This window comes from Diabrotica undecimpunctata, chromosome 6 (genome assembly GCF_040954645.1).
Source record: "Diabrotica undecimpunctata isolate CICGRU chromosome 6, icDiaUnde3, whole genome shotgun sequence".
Lineage (NCBI taxonomy): Eukaryota > Metazoa > Arthropoda > Insecta > Coleoptera > Chrysomelidae > Diabrotica > Diabrotica undecimpunctata.
Genome location: NC_092808.1, coordinates 100,925,241 through 100,948,574, shown reverse-complemented (window position 1 = coordinate 100,948,574; position 23,334 = coordinate 100,925,241). Strand labels below are relative to the sequence as shown.

Below are 23,334 nucleotides of genomic sequence, written 5' to 3'. Positions count from 1 at the left end.
TGCTCGTTTTGGTAGCCTATCCTCTCCCATTCGTATCACATGTCCGGTTTTTAATATCTTTACTTCTACCTAATTATTGTTACATTACCTAGAATTAGTCTTACTTGTCACAAATCGTCATCCTAAAGTGTTAAGCCCATTTTAACTAATTTTACAGGAGAGCAAAAAAACTTTGTAAAAATACAATTTTTTGTTTAAAATATTAATCTAATAACTTTATTCATTTAGAAATGTCTTTATTTACAATATGCTAATGAAATTTACAAGATATATTCTGGTTATTAGCTGTAAAGTGCTAATTTTGGAGATAGCAGGTTTTCGCCATTTAAAAGCAGTAGTAAAAATTGACTTCACAGGCTTTCAAGGATCTTTTAAAATAAAACTAGATCTTGTTGCTTTAAAATAAAATATTTAAATTGCTTTAAATTAAAAATTTAATAATACAAAACGAAAACCAAGTCGTAAATCAGAGTTATTGAAAAAGTAGATTACTACTATTAATCGGAAATAGTAATGGAACTTTTTTTCACTATTCATGGGAAGATCGTCGTAAAATGTGTGCATGTGTGTGTAATCAACAAGCAAAGTCTTCTTAATAATTTGTAGATCTTCATATTTTCGCGCGGTTATTTTACGCCTTTCTGAGTGTAGATTTTGTAGTGATTTTCTTTGAGGGAGATTGTAAATTTTTATGTAAAATGCAATTTATAGTGAATTGGTCCTTCGGGTGAATACCGAATAGCACGAACATCGGTAACTTTTGCATCGCCCTTTACCCTCCATGGTTGGATACTTTTGTAAAACTGAACGGCATTGAATTTCTTAAAGAAGTCAAAACTTGAATAAGTTACATTATATGGAGCTGGTTTCTTTCTTGCCTGCTGGCAGTCGGTGACATAATCGGCAGGTACGTTTATTATCTTATCTTTTAGCTTTTGTTCTATCACTGAGTGGACAAAATCCACTTCAATTTGTGTATGACCAGGCTCAAGAAATTTCTGTTCTATTGTTATATTGCTAAATTCAGTAGGGCATTGGCCATAAGACAATTGCGATTTTGATAGCTGCAGCCATCAGTAAAAATAGTAATGATCTCCCCATTCTCTTTCTATTGCTTAGCAATTTCAGGAAGAATATGGGTTTCCAAAAATGATACTCAAATACTTGCAAATTCTTCGGCATTTACACCACCTTCGGCTTCATTCCAAAGATAACAAAATACATTACTATTGTATAAGCACAGGTTGTGCACATGTATTTTTTTTCTATAATAAAGTGTACTGACGTTTGATTTTGGAGCCATCAACACTGCTTGTAAATCGGCTGTAAACACATAATTTCTCATCTTTTTGTCCTTTTTCTTTTCTTCTCTGGCTTCTGTTTTTCTTTAAATGGGTGCTTTATTTTTATCTTCCGAAATACTTCCATTCTTAAAACAGATGCATTTTTCACACTCCTCCTTTTTCGGGTAGAACAAGGCAAAATTCTCATATCCAAAGGCATTTAAAAAAGTGGCTATTGATAGGTTAATTTTTTTTAATTTGCACCACTCGTCAACATAGAACTCGTAGAGAGATTGTTGTGATTTCCATTCTCTAATAGGTATTTCTTTAAAAATCCAATTAAACATTTACGACGCATATTAAATGGTTTTTCTGATCCTAAAAAGTTTTTGTTTAAAATACTTGGAGCGCGAGCTTCGGAAATGTTTTTTCAATGATGAACTGTCCATCTCCGATTCCCAGCGGAATCAAAAACATGGTTCTACACACTTTAAGATTCTGGTCGTTCACCTTGCAGCCTTTATCTCCCCGCGGGGATAAACGCTTTATTTTGAAAATTTGAGACCGTGCTGTAGCGAGTCTAGACATGAAATGGCGTGACGCCGAGGACTTAGCAGTATTTACCTTTACGAATCCTGATTATTACATATAGCAGGTTTTCGTATCAGGTGAAAGATGGTATTTCTGGCATAATTAGGAGTTGGTTGGTCAACAGCTCAAGGAAAAAAGCAAAATAGCTTTCGAACCATGCAAAAATATTATATTTTATATTAAAAGTGGACTTAGCAGGTTAGCACTTTAGGGTGACGAAATATGTCTTGATGGATCCCGGATAAAAATGAGCGGCTTTTGTCATTTCCCTAGTGGTATTTTTTCACCTTCCGCGGATTGACCTTTTATGTTGTAAACACATTTTGTTGCATACATTACTTTTACTTTTTTGTGACTGACTGATTGGCTAAAGTGAAAGTTAAAAGTAACGTACTCATTTCAGCTCATTTGTCGCAGTTTTATTTTCAAATCTATAATTTCATTTTTATAAATATTTTCTTCTTTTTACAATGTTAATTATTTATATGACTTTAATTTTTGTAGATCTAGGATAGTTTACAGTTTATATCCTTGAGTTGCGTTAAGTGGAGGTAATAGGTAATTAACACTATCTAATTGCAATGTAATCAATCATTGTAATATTTTCGTATAAAAATTCAACATGTTCTCCCGAATACGATAATTTTTCATTAGAGTATCTCACCTTGTATATAATAACAAAATCTCTCAAAGTTGCTTGATCCTCGTGTTTCCTACGGAGTCTCCTTTCCACCGATACAATGCTTATCAGCCCACACAAATACATATTTTGTTCATTAACACAGGTTAAATTATTAAATTCTCTTAAAATTTGTTGTTTTGAAGCCTGCGAAATTTTAGCAAAGCAACTCAATCGCATTCAGGAACACTCCGTCCCGAACTCATGGCTCTGTATACGTAGTTTTTTGTTTACATCTTGAATTCGGCCATATATTGACTTTTTCTCAGAACTTCGTACAAGATGTTGCACAACATCTCTATTTTTACCCTCAGTTTTAATATAGTTTTAACACCAAACTACTACCAATACACCAAACTAATCACGACCTAACACAAAATGAACGTTGTTATGACTGACCGTCTAATTTATTACTCCAGTCACTGTGGAGGAAAAGAGGTCAATACCTCTAAATTTTTTATAACTGAATCGATTTTGCTAATAATTTGGAAATAGGCTTATCTTACCTCCCTCTTCAAAAGTTATATATGAGATAGGTGAGCTTTTTATTTTTAAGGGGTGAAATCACCCCTTAAGAAAAATAATGAAAAAAATTTATATTTTAGCATTTTATGGATTTAAATCGTATTAAATTAGGTAATTGAAATATTGTCAATTATATTAATGGATATTGTGTACATTGTCAACCCTTAAATAATCTTAAAAACCACCCCTTTTAATAAAAATAATTGTAAAAAATCGTTTAACAGGTTCAAACGCTTTTGTGGTACATTTATATCATCTACAATGTAATTCTCTGCTTATATAAAATAATTTTGGTTGATTGCGACACTTCAACCCTTAAAAACCACCTCTATGCTCACGAAACAAATTCCCCTTTGGTAAATGTCTAAATAAAAAAATTAAGTATACTCATGATGTTTTTATTGTAAAAAATTATGCATGAAAATACTTTACATTAGAAAGTATACAAAATGTATTTACAAAAATAAAAATTATTTACAATATATCAAATTATTCATTGTCTGAAGAGCATGTTCCACACGTAGCATTGCAAAATAGACCTAGTCTACGACAGCCACACGCTGAGCCGCAACCCTTTTTGCAATTGCAAAAAATCATTTTCAATAGTTCTTCTGGTGCAGGTGAACTTTTCATTGTTATTGGTTGTAAAATATCATCACTCTTGAACCATCCCCAATCAGTTATATCAATATCTTTGTTTCCAAGCCATATCTGAGTTTGTAAATAAACTCTTTTGATATGCTCATCCAGGGCACTTACAGTTGGTACAAGAGATGATAATTTAACTGCACTATTTTTAGTTGTGGCTTTAATAAAGGATTCGTATCGCATTTGTTCAAGTAATGATGAATAATCTTCGACCTTATTCATTTTGTTCATGTGGGTGTCTTTCGCAAGGCCATATAGCAAAATTGTACAGTATCTCCCAGCTTCTAAAATATCTTCGAGATCTGAAGTACTCCTGTCATTGGCACTCATTGGCGGCTTGCCCAATTTAACTTCAAAGGAGTGTCGCTTCTCTGTGTTCGTTAGTTCTCTGAAGCAAATGTTCAGTTTAGAGGTGCCTATATTCTAAACATCACATATATAGATGTATGTATCTATGTATTATATACATATTTGTTTGAATGTTAGTGTGTCTGTTACCAGTTTTTCGAATATACTTGAATAAAGCATTTGTATATACAGAAAATAAGTTCATGCTCCAAAATATAAATAACATGCTCCAAAATTTTTTTAGAATAACTCCGTTAATTTTTAAGCTACAGTATCCATTAAAAAAATATTTTGAAGGTAATTTCAAAAGCTACAAGACTAAGTAGATTAAAATATGTTAAAATGCTTTCTTTTTAAATAGTAAAGGGCCAAAGTGCTGATTACAGGTGTGTCAGCCACTGTATCTCAAACTTCAATTGGCTATATCTCTATTATTTTTCAAGCTACAACAAAAATAAAAAAACCAAAATTTTTGTTAAGAAAAAAACTACATTTTGGTATAAAATCATTTTTCACGTATCTCTTATAGTTTCAGATTTATTTTAAAAAAAGAGATTTTTTAATTTAAACATGATTTTTTCAAAAAATACGCATTTTAAACAGGCTAAACTTTTAAAACTTATAAATAACACTAAAATAAAATGAATTGTAAAAGATATACGTTTAATTTCAATTCTGATCGATATAGTGTTACTTATATTGCTCGTTTTTTTTTAAACGCTAGAGTAATTCAAATTCTTTCCTTCGTATTTCGCTTTGTTTTAAGCAAAATGGCGTTTAACATAGCTCATTTTAAAGGTTTTTTCTAGCTCTTTAAAAAGTGTTGTATGAGTTTTCATCAAAAAAGATGTCCATTTTCCGATATTTGATGTTAAATGCATCGAGAATAGTATCCCAAAAATAAAAAGTCATCTTCAAACAATTATAAATCGCTTAGTATTGTACTTATAAAACTTAATAAAAAAACAATCTCTTTGTTTTTTTATAAGCTTTATTTTTGTTTATTATAAATTTTTCAATAAAACGCTTTCTTTTTGAGTTATTCGTACAAAATCATTGGAAAACATGTTCTTTTTTGCGAAAAGTTTACTTTTTCAAGTGCGTATAACTCAAAAAGTATTGATTTGGCGAAAAAAATTTATATGACATTTGTTGTTTAAAATTTTATTCTCTATCAATTCCCGGGGTTATTTTGAGTGTAAAAAGTTCAACCCTCTAAATGGGGTGCCAACCACCTCAGGGGTAGAAGCACACATCGGCACCATATAACTTATGTTTTTTAAGTAATTTACTATCCACTGTAGAAATTTCAGATAAATCGGTGCAGTTATAAAAAATTTAAAGGGAAAATGCCACAGTAACTGGACTATATGTCGAAATAAAGAAGCCGTCGCGTCTCAATGTTTTGGACTTAGCTTGTTGTTTTCCTGTACTTCGTGTACTTAGCTTATTTTTGTCGTCTATGGACATATATTTTTGGGCTTTTTCTCGTGACTTGTCTTGTTATTGCCTTGTTTAAAGGTTTGAGAAGATGAAAACTGGAATTTGTTATAAGATGGCGTAAAAATTGTAATTTCGACAAAAATGGACTTAACGGTTGTTCCTGTATACCCTTAAAATATTATCATTAAATGGCCTTTTAGGAAGTGTAAATACCATCGGAAAAGCAGTTCCAAAACACTTCACGACGTTATAATAGTCAGTGGTGTTGCTGGATGATGCAAAAGCCAATCGTTACAAGTTTTGTTGTATTATTTCTTTAGTGGGCCAAAAACAAAGCGGTCTAAGGGCTGTAGCTTTTGGCTATACATATTTTGTTATCCTCGCAGACTAGGAAATATATGTCAGAAATAAACTCAATATTCTGCATAGTTATGCTTACTTATGTAAATAAACTAGAAGTAATGACACAGAAAACTAAAATTATGTGTTTTTCCAAGCAGGGCACAAGTATGTAGGTTTACCTATCTCTTTTTTCTTGTCACCTGTTCTAGTCTATTTCGAGAAATGGCATTCTCAATAACGTCAAAAGCGCCTAAAACTTTAAATCCCTAGATTTAAGTATTGCTGCTAATTTAGCACCAGTTCGGGGACTACGATATTATGACATTGTAGAGAAAATCCAAATCCAGTTTTTTTTAAACAATTTTATTTTTAGTTATTTGTTGTTGTGTATTGCATTAGCGATGTCATTTGTCCATCACAATGGAGTATCCTTTTTGTTCATTTGGATCGTGCCTAGTGCTACAAGCCGTTACTTCCATATAGTGGTCAGTTCCGCACTCCGATCCTCTTAACACTCTTATGTCTTCTACTTGTATGTGTGTTATTTGTTTTGTGACAACATAATCTATAATTCGCTTGGTGTTTCTTGTTGGATGGACCCAGGTATACAGGTATGTATATTTTTATGATGGTTGAATCCTTTAGAGAGTGCTGTTTGTAGAATTGGATTAAATGTTTCCCATTTTCATTTATTTTTGCATCCCCGTATTTACCTAGGACTTTGTCATTAGTTTTTTTTCCTGTCCAAGCATTAAAATCTCCCAACAGTACAATTTCTTTGTGGCTATTTATCTTAGCTTTTTTAACCAAGCATACAAAAACTACGGCAAAACGATGAATTCAAGGTTCTTAATATTTTTCAAAAGACAGACGGCATCCTGTCTTTTAAAATCTTCTAGGGCCTCCACAACTTTACCGCAATAATTATACATAGGCAACTTCCCGATAACTCTCTTACTTTAGCTTAATTTATATATATTTTTGACCGTATTTAATCTTGTAAACCATCTGGTCTCGCTTTCAGATTTCAATGTCAGTGGCACATATTTTCTGAGACCTTCCCCGCGTGAATTTGAAACCGCAAAGAAATAATATACATTGTTCAATGTTCCGAAAAAATTCTAAGACTCAATAATACCACTGGTCGCTGTAGCAACAACCAAATTGAGGAAGTGAACAGCACATGAGACAAAGTTATCTTGACTAAACTCCTTTATACCTCCCCACCATATTTGCCTACTTGAATATTATCCATTTTGCCTTGCCCCTTATAGTACAATTTTTACATTTTATCTAGTCCCTTTTAACCTTTATCTTTTTAATTGTAGGCAATTTTTATATTATTTCTTTTAAGATGCTACCATACTTTTTGTACTTGATAAGTGTTCACTAGTATAAGAGCGTTTTCTGATTTTACTAATCTTTCACAATATTCGCACCTCATTAGAAAGTCCAAACATTCACCAAGTTTATACCATCCTTTTGGTATAGTTTTGTTAATTTAACAGATTTTATTGCTTTGGGTTGTTTATTCTGTGTGATTTTCTCTTCACAAGGAGGCAGGTCCTCCTGGGATACCTATTTGAAGTTATACCTTTTAACATAATTTAAGTACTATCGATATTTTAAATATAAAAACAGTTTTGTATTTTTTAACACAAAATCTAAAACTACCTAATCATTTTTAGGTGACTCTTAGCGGTGGTCACATGAATCCCGCCAGAAGTTTTGGACCAGCGTTATTGAATAATACTTGGGATTATCAATGGGTACGATGAATTTAATTTTTTGTTTTATTCAAATAGCACAATAATTTTAACCATAGAGCTCATATTAATTTATTTTTATCATTTTCCCTTTCTTTTCATCGCTATACTATGTCGAGTGATATTCTGTCTTGAATCATAAGTTTGTAAAAGCTATAATAGAACTAATAATTTTGTGAGTTTACCATGAGAGATATAAAACTAAATCAAAATATTATATATCAAAGCTAATAAATAAATAAAAGTAAATGGAATATATTACCAACAAATATAGACGCATATGTCTAATAGTATGTATGTAATAGTATGTCTAATAGTATAACAGAAGTTAATAATGCAAGAGGAGCTCATACCATTATTAAAATAGTATTCGTTAAATTTTTAATTGTCAAAAAATACCCTTTTTGTGTGAGCAATAAATAAGGTAATTAGCTTGATGCATTAACTTTATAATGTTAAACATAATAAGTAGAAATTTTTATAATGTATACTTATATTAAAGCATAATAAATTATCTTTCAAATAGTATATCCCTTTTTTTGATCAGAATAATAATTTCAGAAAAAAATATATTTTAAGTTAAAAGTGGGCCGATTTCTATGCACACAAGTTACGCAAAAGCTAAATGTTTATTACATTATGTTATTGTTTTGTTTAGGTGTACTGGGCAGGACCACTTCTTGCAGGAGTTATTGGACCGTTGATTTACAAGATTATGTTTTTACAGATTAATGAAGATGCTAAAGAATGTTCGGAAGATATTCCTTAACTTACAAAGCCAAAACTATCTTTCTCATTAAAAACAAAACAATGTTAACAAACTTTTAGTAAACAACCGAATCCAAGATAATGCTGTGTTGAATGTTTTATAGTTATATATAGAAAATATCATACCGTATGCTTAAGAATGAAAATATACATATATTTACACTCTGTAGCAATTTTTATCATAAATATTTATTATAACCGCGTTTTAGTTAATCATGAATGGGATAATGTCCATGAAAAAGATTAGTGATGATTTTCTTAAAATTGGCTTAAGTCTTAATTTTTATACTATTACTATTACTACTATTACCTATAATTAATAGAATTAATTCCTAAAAAAAAGTTTGTAATCTATATAGCACCTGTAGTCAATTCTAGTTTTTTACCTAAAATGATCACTTCTCTATTGTAGGTAACTACATTGCACAGCACCGGCTCTGTATTTCACTGAATGCTCACTTTAGTTGCTATAATTCACAGTACAGTAAAACTTCGATATAACGGACTACTTGGGGAGAGGGGGTGTCCGTTAAAGCCGAAAGTCCGTTATATAAAAATATGGTTAAAATAAATCAAAATACTGTTTTTTTTTGAAAATATTATGTACACTGTAATTAGATATATATAAAAAATACAACATAAAAACAAAACTCTATTTAAGTAATTGTCTTCGGACATTCGTCGTGAAGTGACGTTGCTGTTGATATCGACGCGCTTGCTGTTGGCAATCCCGTTTTAAACAAGTTTCGTTTGCACTCTCCATGTTTGCTGTTTTTCTATGATCAACAGTTTAACTATTGGATGAATAATCAATAAATGTTGTTAGATCGTCGAGATGCGATCTTACCTTCTACCAGGGTCACCTTCATCTACTTCTAGCGATTGTAAAACATCTTCCTCAGCTACATGTTCTCCGGCATTATTATGTATTACCCTACAGAAATTAAGTCCTACAGAACTTTTAACCCTTCTAAATCTATGTCTGCATCTTGGCCATCAAACAAATTCTTCCAACCATTTTTTAATGTTTGCTCTTTCACCTCCTCTCATGCTGCAGCAAAATTAAAAATTGTTGATTTGAAATTGTAAGACCTTAAGTTTTGCAAGGTACGCTGCTGCCCTCTTGTATCTTCTGCATTATCTCCATCGTACAATAAAACCATTACTTCGTCTAAAAACTTTCTGCGATATATTCGTTTGGCTGCCAAAATTATTCCCTGATCCAAGGACCAGGATCCCCTGATCCATGGGTTAAATACGCGATGTTGTATTTTTTGGCAAAAACATACACCTGAAGTTTTCATCTTCTGAACGTAGAATATTTTCAGAAGGGTGAGCAGGAGCGTTGTCTAAAAGCAATAAACATTTCATCTCTTCTAACGGTATTCCCAATTTCTTCTCCTGAAATTTTCTCACTCAAGGTACAATTCTTTGAAAAACCAATTTTTAAAAATTTTTGAGGTGAACCATGCCTTCTTAGAGCTATAGTATGAAAGGGGCATATGATACAGTATGTCTTTTAAAACTATAGGTTTGCGAGATTTGCCAACCACTACAGGTGTCAATCTATGCGATCCATCAGCGTTAGCACAAAGCAGTGCCAAGATCCTGTCCTTGCTGATTTTTCTTCCAGAATCCGATTTTTCATATTTGGAGGCTTGTGCGCTTTCAGGCAAAGTACGCCATAACAAACGAGTTTCGTCAACATTGTAAATCTGAGATTCTAAAAGCATTTCGTTACTTACTTGCTATATTTGCTACTAATTTTTGCCTAAAAGGTTCTGTTTCTTCTTTTGGTGCAGTTGAAGCTTCGCCGTAAATTCTTTTATTCATGATTTCGTGCCTTTTACGAAAGCGCCAGAGCCATCCATCACTTGCTCTGAATGGTATGTCCACATGATGTGCTAATTTAATTGCAGAAAATTTCAATTCGACTGCTGGACCAGGATCCCACTAGAACGTTGTTACCCATACCATTTTAAGATTGCTTCTTCCAGTGAAGTTTCACGAGCTAATTTCATTCGTTTTCCAAGATTGCTATGGTTATATGGTCAAATTTATTTATTTTGTATTTGTTTTTTTATGTCCGAAAGTTTGCTTTTTTATGTCATATTGATTACATATATGAGACGTATGTGTAATATTAACAGTATGTTTTTATTTTTTTTTTACATTTAACCGGATTTTTTGTCCGTTATATCCGAAGTCCGTTAAATAGAGGTCCGTTATATCGAGGTTTTACTGTACTATCTTTACCTTACAGTAATTCATAATTTACACAAGTTCCAAGGGTTAGTTCTTGTGACCTTTTACATGTAAATATGTCTAGAGGTATCTATGTAAATCATTGTCTCGAAGTTACCAAAGTTACCGAGACACAATATTCTTTAAGGAGCGTCCTTCGTGAGCGATCTGGATACGAATGTGAAGTGGTGCGAAAATTGCGTATACATAAACTTAATTGAAGTGTCTTACGTGACTTAAGTCACATAGGGTGCGCCTCGGTGCAGCGCGAATTGAAGCGAACGCGATCAGTTGGTTTGATATTATAGCGCGAATTTAAGCGAACGCGATCAGTTAGTTTGACACAATGGTAGAAGTAGAAACCATGGGTAAAATCCCAGTATTTAGTGGCTTTTAATATGTACATCTATATAGCACTAATGATGGAATATTAATTCCGAAAACGTTCGGTGATGTAGACCGATAGGGTTTTTAATATTATACCTTTTATAAAGAAATTTTTAAATAAATAATATAATGTGTTATTTTAAATATAAAATAAATATGCAGAAACACAATAATGAAAATTCAAATACAAAATTAAGTAACAATAGGTAATCTCTGTGGCTCTGTGCAAGAAGGACCTCAAACAAAGATTCTATTATTTAAAATGTTTTATCAAATTTAAACCATTAAGCTAGTACTGATTAGGGAAGATTATAGATTACGAAGACAGTCAAAATTATTTTTACTGTGCGAGATTGATAGGGGGTTGATAGTTGGATAGCCTCAGATAAGCCGTACTTTTTGTTTCGGGAAAATGCAAATAAGGTTCATAGAAGTTTAGATACTGACTTAATGTGTTATCGGGCATGGCTCCAAGAATGCTTAATAGATCGATGGGCATAGGTAGCATCCAAGAACAACATAGCGAACAACCAAGACTATTTGGGATACAAACAATTTATCGTCGAATTCGTAGTTTTGTTATTTCAGCCTCATTGGGTGTTATACCTATTACCCTTGAACCTCAACGTAATCATCCTGAATGGTACAGAGAACGATTGACGTGGGACTAGGAATATAATGAGGTTGTCTATAGTGATGAATCTCGATTCTGTTTAGGGATGTATGATAGCCGAATCAGGGTCAGAAGACGATGTGGTTAAAGATGAAATCCAAAGTTTTATGTTAAACAGTACGTGCACTGCACTGTTGGGATTATGGTGTGGGGTGCCATCGCTTATTACTTAAGGCAACCTCTAACTATCGGCAGAGAAAGAACGACAGCTCAACGATACGTAGAAAATATTCTAAAACCTTAGCTCATACCCTGTTTCCGACGCTTTAATATCCAACTTTTAAGCAGAATAACGCAAGGTCGCACATTGCGCGAGTTACCGAGTGTATTTCCTTGAACAGACTAAAGGTAATGTCACTTATCAATAGGCACATACATAGATTGCCATCCAGAACAAAGTACAAATTTACAAACAGTTTCTCTAATTTCTCTCCATTTTCTCTAAAGAAATACCTAACGCGAAAAGCCAACAACGAAAGAGACCTCCGAATATAATTATAATTATTGCTTATCTCGAGCCAGAATAGTGGTAGAATGTTCTTTTGGTTCGACCACTTCTAAATTTAGAATTTTACATAAATCGATTGAAACCAGGTTACAAATTCAGTTCATGTCGTCAAAGCTGTACATGATCTTAAATCAATAAATAAGACTGAATTTTCGACTTTCCGACAAGCACATCAAAATCTGTCATAAACACCACGACATACTTCTCAACGAGGATATAATGCTACATCACGAGCAGCAGCACACACTAGAGAAAAATTGTATTTCGAGTTTGTGCAACATTTGTTTGCCAGATGTTTTACTTACTTATAATCCCAATTATTTTGGCCATAACCTCCCATTTACGTTTCGCTGATTAAAAGTTGTGATAATTTTTAGTCCTTTTGTCCCATAATATAGGACGTTCTTGGATAGCATTAATAACAATTTCTACTTCTACCATTATGTCAAACTAACTGATAGCGTTCACTTAAATTCGCGCTATAATATCAAACCAACTGATCGCGTTCGCTTCATCGCACATCTAAAACATCTAAAATATAAATGAGAACTGGGAAAAAATTTAAAAGCAATATTGGGAAGGATCAAATCTAAGCTTTAGTAAAACGTATAGTCATAGTCAACAAAAATATATCAGAAAAACACCATGGTTTAGAGAAGAAATAAAAGGGAAATGTAAAAAACACACGAGAGACCTACCTGAAGTATAAAACACCAAATCCTACAAAATCCAAAGAAGGCTATAGAAGAATAAGAAATAAAACAAATGAGCTGATAAGAAGAACAAACAAATAATATTGGAAGCAGTTTACAAAATCAATAGAAAGCGACTTTAACGGAGTACAAAAACAAATATTAAGATTAAAATGAATCAACGGAAATAAATGGCAGAATTAAAGGAAAATAATAACGTACCAGTAAATAAATAAAAAATATACTTAGCTGCGCTATATGAAGAAAATAAAAACAATAATCAAACGAACAATGTGCCTGAATTGAATCGCTTATTTGAGAAATCCCATAAGTCCATGAATATGACATTTTGACTTTTCTAGCTTAACAATATATCCTCATATAGACGCCTAGGTTATAGAGAAATCACACATGTTCAACCCACATAACACTTTCAACGCTAGCTTAAAATATATTATTTATTTGAGAAACCCACAAGTCCTGGACATGTGGTGTTTCTCGAATAAACGACTTCTAACGTCTACGTGACAAGTGACATGTGTTGAATATGTTTATGTTTAAATGTTTAATTTTTACAATGTCGTCGTCCGAGGAGGATCGTTCTGTGGAAGTTATTCCTAAAAAACGAAAAAAGGGACTTAAACAGATTATTTATAAAAATGAAGTAATTATAAACGCACGAGTGAAAGGCAAGGATTATCTGAATTACAAAGGCACCAAAGTGAATCAACGGACGACAATGGTTGAACCATACCGGTAACGTAAATAATTTTGTTTTTGTCAATTAAAATATCACTTATAGTCGGTTCGCTATATTTACGCGGGTTTCGGATTAAAAATTTTATTGTAAGTACCCAGTTTTAATTACCTGCTCTTTGGGGAAATATCAACTGGTCAAATGAAATGAAAAATAATCCATAACTTTTTTTAATTAAATAATAATGGAAAATCTTTTATTACTTCATTAATGGAGTCTAATGTGGCTAATATAAACCTAATAATAATTTTATATTACACTTCACACAGAAAATATGGTCTATGTATATTTGTTCCATGGAGAGAATTTCTAATGAAAAATAAAAAAATTTAACTTGCCAACAAAAATGAAAATTAGTCATTATCATCAAAAATATCATAATCGTCATCATCATCACTGTCATCACCATTAATTGTTATTATGATTGGACTTATTTCGTTTATTTTATTTTCACGAGTCCACCAATCTTCTATTAGTTTCTCGCATTTGAATATACAGTTGCACCACACTTCTGAAGTTACAATTGAAAGTGCCTTTCGCCAAGTTTCCCGAACTGCGTCGTCGCTATAACCGTTAGGCCCAATATGGTTGTCATAATATTGTTTTGCTATTCCCCATATATATTCGATGGGATTAAACTAGCAATGATACGGTGGCAGACGTAAAACTTTATGACCGTAACTTTCAATAATCTGATCCACAACAAAGGTTTTTGGTTTTGCGTGGATATTTGCCAAGCGTAATAATTCTGATTTTAAAATATGTTGTGCAAATGGTATATGTTCCTTTGTCAACCTTTCTTTAATTTAATTAACAGTCCAAGAATTCGTCGGATTTTTGTTTTCTACTTCAGAATGGTAAGGTGCATTGTCTACAATAATTACGCTGGGCTCACTTAAACCTGGGAGAAGTTTTTCATGTAACCATTTTACAAACATCTGTGTTCATATTATCGTGATATTCACTTGATTTTGATTTAGATGAAAATATTAAATCAGCACCTTCTATAAAACCCGATTTCCCTCCTGCATGTAAAATTATGTGTCGCTTCCCTTCTCCATCAGTATGTTTGATAGACTTTACGTTATCATCTTGCCATATTCTCTTGGTTGCACCCCTAGAAAATATCCATGTTTCGTCTAAATATATAAAATTTACCCTTTCTTCTTTTAATTTAGAATATTTTCTTGGAAAGTTAATTCTTTTATGCACAACAGAACTTCTTTCACAAAGGGATTTTCTGTTATCCTCCTTTTGAAATTTGAAACCCAAATTATGTATCACTTGCCATAGACTTGTTCTGCCAATTTCGTCAAATTTTCTATCTTTTAATTCCGAGAGAATTGTATTTAAGGTCACATGTTCCTTGTTGGCTCGCATTCGATAAATGGTATTAAAAATTTCTAATTTTTTTCCATCTGGAATATCTTTCGTTTTCAATGATAGGCGAGTTTTTCGGTGATCTTCTTTCGGCCGTTCATTATTGCGATTTTGTAATACTCCTCTTAGTTTGGTTTCACTAATTCCTAGAGCATCACATACGCGTTGTTGAACAGACATTACCGATTTTAAAGGACCGCCATTTTCTTTTTCATCCGTAAAATACTTATGTACACTACAAATTAGACTATCTACATCTAACACACGTCTAGGCATTTTTAAATATTTCCACCAAACATACAATGTCAACACTGGCAAAGAATCAATTCAACTGCAATATTGTAACAAATTTATACCTACCCTAATGTTATTTTAATGTATTTTAAAATATGACCATTAATGCAGTTTTTACCTAATTTTCTGGGAAGTCGTTTACTGCAATTGGTTATCAATGAGTCATTAGCATAATTTTGTTAATCCGAAACCCGCGTAAATATAGCGAACCGACATTTAAGCTTTTTACTTTTAGTTGGAGGTCATGCCGTTTTCTTGAAATTCCCGAATATGGTCGGCAAGAGATGTTTGATAAATTTTATACTCTAAAACGCACACAGAGACGCATACGCTCGAGACGAAAAATGAACAAAATTCATATATGCAGGCTTTAATTAAGTGTTCAGAAATGGCAAGAAGACGACCTAGAGTATACCAAAACAGTTCAAAACCAAAAATCAAATCATATAAATACTCTGTGTCCTCTAGTTCAGGCAGGTATAGCGTCTGTGAACCACTGTTTTTAGTATTCATGAGACCACTGTAGACCCTGTTCGGCGCTTGGCTAACTTATTGTTGTTGAAAAAATCACCTAACGATAAAAATACGCCAGAGAATACCAAACCGGGAGCTTGTCTTCTGGTAGACCATAGGTCGACACCTTCTGCACATGTGAGAAACTTTCCAAAAAAATTAAGTCCGAGGCCCCAAACGACGTTGATAAAGATTTAGCTGCGGCGGAGAAAATTATTCACCAAAGAAGAGCTAAAAAAAATTATAGCTAGATGAAGTCGATTTAAGAGTTATGCCAAACAGATGCCAAGGTAGGAGCAATTGTCGTGGACTACATGCAAAATTTTGCCCTCCATCTAATTCCGATTCAAGACGCATTTACCTTCATCAACTAACTGTGAGTAAATGTTTTTAATATCCACGACCTAAAAACTGAGAAAACCATGTTTTATGTATATCACAAAGATATGAGCAAAAAGGAATCAAATCCAGATTGCTTCTTTATTAAGGATTTTATAAAAAGAGAAATTCTACCAAACCTTAAACATTTCCACATTTTTTCTGATGGATGTGGTGGTCAAAATAAGAATCGTATAGTTCTTAGAATATGTTTGGTCCTTACAAAGCTTGGATGATTTTAAAGTCTGAACCAGTATTTCCTCATAATGGGACATTTCTACATGTCATGTGGCAAGGATTTTGCTATGGTAAAAAAAAACTTAATTAAAATGACCGGATTTTTCTAGTAAAAGAGTATGTTTCGTTGATTACCAGTTCAAGCACAAAAAAATTTTTCTGTATACTTAATGGACGAAGATATTACATTGATCAAAGACTATAGAAAATAGTGGCCCGTTTATTACTTGCCTACAGCATCTTACGGAAGAGGTATTAAAAAGGAAGATAGTTTCCTTTCTGATTTCTAAGTCTATGCACTTAAGCTACAGCAAGGGGGACAAAGGTGTTGTGACTTTATTGATGGTCAAATAAAGCATAAAGTCCCAATAAGTGTAAAAAAGATGTTGAATATCAAAAAGTTTGAGGAGGTTTATCGTAGGAAAAGATGAAAACATTGAAAATTTTTATCGGCAAATATTTGAATAGCCAACTGTTGGGGTCGACGAAGACGATATTAATGAAGATTGAGCAGATTATTTGTTAACGTATTCCATCTAGACCTAATAGACTATTAAAAAAAAAGTTTTGTATTTATTCTAGAAACCCCACATGTCTACCAACATTTTATTCTTTTTCTCTCACAAGATCGGAAGATTTTTTTGTTTTGACTAAAACTATACAGGAAGTACTTACACTTTATATAGAATACTTTTATGAATTTTTAAAATGTTTTAAATAAAACAGTTTTTTTAACTTTTCTTAAAATGTTCATTTTTGGTAATGTGGGGTTTCTCAACTAAGCGATTCAATTAAAAAACAACTTAGAAATTATTTAGCAAGAGATTAAGATCGCTATAAATTCGTTAAAACCAGAAAGTCATCAGGACAAAACGAAATGACTAATGTCTTCCTGAAATATGGAGAAGAAAGTACAATCTTGAGATGACAAAACTTGTCCAAGAAAATAAGATTACAATGAAAATACCAGACGCATGGAGAAAGAACGTAATGACATTTATGTTCAAAAAAAGGGACAAAGGAAGTTCGTTAAGCTTACTACTTTATGAGCCATATCAGAATTATCCGACGTTGGCTTCCGACCACTGCTATGGCTTCTCAATCTTTTGCCACATGGAATAATTGTCCTGCATTCGATATCTGAGTCTATTTACGAATGTTTTTTTGGCCAAGAAACCTGTATTCTTATTATACCCCTACGACCTTCTATTTTCTCCTAAGGATCAGTTGTAGTATTATTTACCGATTTCCGTTCACTATATGTTTCAAAGTGTTTTTCACAGTGTTTAACAGTCTTTAACAATTCTCTATCTTCGTTGACCCTCCTAAGTACTTTCTCATTAGGTTTTATTGCTGTCATAGGTAACTTCAGCATCCGTCTATGAATCCATATTTCCGATGTTCCGGTTCTGTTTATGCTTGATACTTTTAGTGGTCATACTTCTGCTCCATAGAAACAAATAATATACCGATTGCGAGAGGGGTTAGGCAAGGATGCGTCTTGTCTCCGACGCTTTTCAACGTGTACTCACAGGTCATATTCATAAAAGCCTTATGGGAAAGAAAAGAGGGAATAAAAATTGGTGGAGAAATCATAAACACCATGAGATTTGCAGATGACACGGTAATTATGGCTGAGAGTATAGAAGAACTACAAACTTTACTAGATGCAATAAATAGTGAATGCATTCAAATGGGACTTGACATCAACACAGATAAGACCAAATTTATGATAGTATCAAGGAGTCCAATAAATAATGAACAACTAACTCTTGGTGGACAGCAAATAGAGAGAGTGACAAAATATAAATATCTGGGAGCTTACATCAACACAGAATTAGATCCAGACCAAGAGATCCGGGTACGAATAGAAATGGCAAGGGCAGCGTTCTTAAAATTCAAACAATTGTTCTGTGACAAAAATCTGAATACTGCGCTGAGACTGAGGTTTGTTGAATGTTACGCCTGGTCGCAACTATTGTACGGGGTAGAAACATGGACACTAAAAGCGCAAATAATTAAAAAGATTGAAGCCTTTGAACTTTGGATATACCGGAGAATGTTAAGAATTCCATGGACTGCCAGGGTCACCAATGAGGAAGTGCTGAGAAGGACGGGTCGAGACAAAAAATTGTTGAGAACGATAAAAGTACGCAAGACTGCATACCTTGGACACATACTAAGAAATAATAAATATAGTCTTCTGCAGGTCATCATGCAGGGTAGAGTCGATGGCAAAAAGGGAATAGGTAGAAAGAGGAAGTCATGGCTGCGAAATATTCGAGACTGGACAAACATGACTGTAGACGAATTATTCCACGTTGCAAAAGACAGAGAAGCTGTTAAAATGTGGTCGCCAACCTCCGTTAATGGGGACGGCATAGGCAGAAGAAGACTTCTGCTCCATACAAAAGTACAGACCAAATATAGCAGTTAACCATTCTTTTTCTTAGTTCTAAAGTGAGATGACTATTGTAAAGAAATATCTCTATTTTCATAAAAGTAGTTTTAGTAATTGCTATTCTTTGTTTTATTTTTATGTCTGAATCTAGTTGGTCCGTTATGAAAGTTCCCAAATATGTAATTTTGTGAACTTTTTTAACTTAAAACTCCATTTAATTGAAGCTCGGCATCTAGATGTGGATTACGACTAAAGACTAAAAATGTTTCCTCTCCTACCTCGTGAATACAATCAAACAGAATTTGGAAGAATTTGGAGACCTTTAATATTTCCTGACAGAATTACTGTATCGTCCGCGTATCTAATTACATTAACTAGTTCTCCGTGGATTTTTATTCCATACGGCAGTGTCTCAAGAGCCTTTTTAAATAACTGGTCCAAATAAATATTGAACAATGTTGGGGACAAAATGCAATCTTGTCTGACTCCTCGTCGTATGTACAAAGTGTAGTTATTTCTAATTTTTCCGATAGCTGTATTTGATTCTAGTACAGATTTTTAATGACACAAATATTTTTGTCATTAATTCCAATATTTTTTTCGATCTGTATTAATTTTACATGCTCTATCAAATGCCTTTTCGAAGTCCATGAAGCATGCAAATGTATATTTTTATTGATCACGGCATATTTAGCGCATATTCAGATTATCATCGTCATCATCATCATCAACCTGTATGCGTTTACTGCTGGACAGAGGTCTTCCTCAGCTCTTTTCATATGTCTTCATATATAAGTGAGTAACAAAACAGAAAAATAAATTAAACGAATATATTAGCAGAATGACAGAAAATAGAATAAAATGAATAGCACGAGGCAAATCAAGAAATGATTGAAGAAGTGTTGGAAGACCAAATAAGAGATGGTGTGTTAATTTAAACAATGCGGGAGGCTGCCATCGATGAAGAAATAGGTATTAAGAGCCCATATGTAATAAGACAGAATAATAATAATAATAAATTAGGAAGAGTAAAATGAACATATTAACAGAGTGGAAGAATAAAAAGTAGTGAGACTCGCTCGAGTTGAATTACTAGTACCATGTCGGCTAGGGCACGAAAGGGGCAAGTTCATGATATAAAAATAGATTACGTGACTAAAATCAAGAAGGAAGAAGAATAAAAAGAATTTAATATGCAAAATCAATAGAGTACAAATTCAGAAGTCTTTTCATATTAGCATATAATTGTTTTGTTTGTTGTTTTTTACTATTTATTTCTATATCTCATTATTTTTTACGCAATTGTACAATATGTGTTTAATTCCAAGTATACTTAATCTATATTTTAATTAAATGTAGTTACGTAAAATGTAATTATGTCTTTTTTTCTTGTAGCGCCGGATTGAACTTTGAAATGTGTAATGTGTTTTTAATAGCAAGTATATTCACTTTGCAAATAGTATGCCGCTCTGTTAAAATTATAAACAATTTTAACAATAATCTAGTTAACTTTATAAAATTAAAACAATATTCCATGACCTCAGATATGGTTCAAAATTGTTACAACAAACAGCTATTGATAACAAAGGTTATCGGGTCGGATAAGTTATCATAATTAAAGTCATATTTGAAACGTATTGCTGTTTTTAATAAATAAAAAAGTGATTTATCATCAACGTCACAGAATTGGACATTTTCATTAAATTCTACACTTTTACGTTAAATAGTACCACTCTCAGTACCACATTACTTCAGTTTTATTTCGGGATAAGTGGAAAGAGGACATGGATGTATAAATATTTTCCAAAATAAACTGAACTAAAAGTAGATACTTTGCATATTGCTAAAAATTGAAAAATGTCTGAATACTTACAGCGCCCATTCCAGAATGGGCGGCTGATCATAGATCGTTCAAAGGTGGTTGTGGCGACAGAATTTAACACCATGTCACATATTATAAACTTCAGGGTGAAATAAACTTAAAAGCAGAATGAAAAATAAAGGAGAAGTATCTCCTATTCTGGAATAGATTGCAGGGTTAAAAGTGACGAGGAAATTTTGACCAGAATAGAAATTGCACGAAAAAGCTTTATTAACTGGCGTTGTGCAGCAAAAGTCTGTCATTGATCACACGTCTTTTAGAAGTCTGTCATTGATCACACAAATCTTATTAAATTAGAAACTTTTGAGTTGTGGTCTCCTTCTCCGTCTCATGCTCAGAATTCAGTGGACAGTTCACATATCTAACGAAGGTGTGCTAGAGACCATGCACAAAGAGCGAGAATTGACCAACATCATCAAAATAAGAAAAGTCCAATACGTCGGCAATATAATAAAAGGACCTAAATATCGCTTACTCCGGTTGATCATTCAGGTTAAAATCGAAGGAAAACGCTGGGTTGGAAGAAAGCAACTGTCCTGGCTGCATAATATTAGACCATGGACAGGTCGAACGGTCGAGGAATTGTTTCATCAAGCTGCTTTCTAATATTAAAAGCCCTTTTTTGTTTTGCTATACGTTTGTTAAATGTTCTATCAGTTTGACTGATGTATATCTGAAATTGAACATGTTTTTGAAATTTGCAAAGATCAGGACTACAATATTCAAATATGTAGAAATTAAAGTGCATTAATTTTCATAGGTAATCGTCTAAGTCCATTACTATTCGATATTTTTATGAATCATGTAGAAATAAATATTTCAAAACCTTCCGTAGTTAAACAGTTTTTATACTGATGAAGATACGTAGACTATATATTGGTGTGCTTTACAGGAACTAACAGGCAACTTGACCAATTCTCATCTTACAATAATTTACTCCATAGTCGTACAACGTACAAAAAAAAAACAGAACAAAATAAGTCCATAAATTGTTTTCTTCTTCTTCTTAAGGTGCCTTCTCCATTACTGAAGGTTGGCTATAACTACAGCAAATTGCTCTCTATCTTGAGCTGTTCTTAGTACCGAATGTGTGTCCATGCCTGTCCAGTCTCTTACATTCTTTAACCAGGAGCATTTTCTTCTTCCTGGACCTCTTCTTCCTTCCACTTTTCCTTCCATTATAAGTCGTAAGAAGTTGTATTTTTCTCCTCTGTAAATATGTTCTAGATAACTTGTTTTTCTTTTTTTTACAATATTTAGAAGTTCTCTCTCAGTACCCATTCTTCTTAGCACCTCGTTGTTGGTCACGTGCTCTATCCAAGAGATCTTCAGCATCCTTCGAAAAACCCACATCCCAAAGGCTTCTATACGCCTTATACTTGTAATTCCGAGAGTCCATGCTTCCATTCCGTATAGCCATATGGAATAAATAAACGTTTTTACAAATTGGTATTGGATATCCAACGATAACGTAAAGTTTATTAGGAATTTTTTCATTCGTTCAAATGCGGACCTAGCATATTCTATACGAGCACGTATTTCGACCTTTTTTTTTAGAATTTTTTTTAGAATTATAAATTAAAAGACTGAAAACAAACCTGAGTTCTCCGTATTTCATAAATCTAACCATATTGTAAAACTATACATAATTCATGGATACATTCACAACATGGATAAGCAGCCTACCATATCATGTTACATAGATTAACAAAAATTTCCATGTCAAAAAATAACGTTGAGATAGAATTGAACATCATTAAGTAAATAGCAAATAGTAAACAATGGCTACAAACAACAAATAATAAACAAAATTATTTACCAAAAACTGCATAAGAAAGCATTGAAATCTTTTGTTCGATTAAATATACAGGCAAGAAAGCAATAAAAATAGCCAGACACATAAAAAATAAAGGAATAACACCGACTGATGGATTATATGATATGATTCTTGATTTCTGGTAATTGTATCAAAGGTGTACCTTTTATCTTTGTAGTAGATTTCGGTGATGAGTTGAATAAGTTAATTTGCTTATTTAGTTGAGTAAGTACTTTTGCCTAGAGATTTGCCATAAGTTCTCTATCTGTATCTTCAGATGTTTTCGTCTCGCTATTATCTAAAACAGAGTATTTCTTAAATGAATAAGTAAATCGTTTTAACCTTGTTGAAATTGTTCTGAAGCTATTTTCTTGTGGCATTTTAAATTAATTTATATTTAAATGGGAATACGCCACATTAAAGGTTAAAATACGTTTATTGACGTTTCAATTTCCACTTCGGAAATCGTTCTCAAAATACAAACATTAGTAAATTAAACAAATTTTGTTTTTTGTTACTTAGTGAAAAATTCTTCTAATAATTTAATTTTATCTGACTCATCTATATTGACAATTCAGACATACCTTATACATTTTAAAGTAGACGACTTTAAAATGATATTGCCAATATTGTTGAGTTGCGTTCCTGGGACGACTTTACTTATAAGATAGTTCATTCGATTACATGAAATCAACTTTAACTTGAGAATATCCGTCAGAAAAGATCATAACATGTAATTCGTCTTTAAAAAGACAAATACATGTCATGATGACAGTAAA

The 23,334-nt window shown here is 32.7% G+C and overlaps 1 protein-coding gene across 1 annotated transcript in view; it reads left to right on the top strand.

The window, feature by feature from the left end:
• LOC140443642 (aquaporin-like) overlaps positions 1 to 8,596 on the top strand; it is a 38,636-nt gene extending 30,040 nt beyond the window's left edge. Inside the window, exons 4-5 of the mRNA XM_072535001.1 lie at positions 7,548 to 7,628; positions 8,284 to 8,596. Coding sequence (XP_072391102.1) covers positions 7,548 to 7,628; positions 8,284 to 8,394 — 192 coding nt within the window. The 3' untranslated portion in view covers positions 8,395 to 8,596. The remainder of the gene's footprint in view (positions 1 to 7,547; positions 7,629 to 8,283) is intronic.
• Positions 8,597 to 23,334: the final 14,738 nt, after the last annotated feature.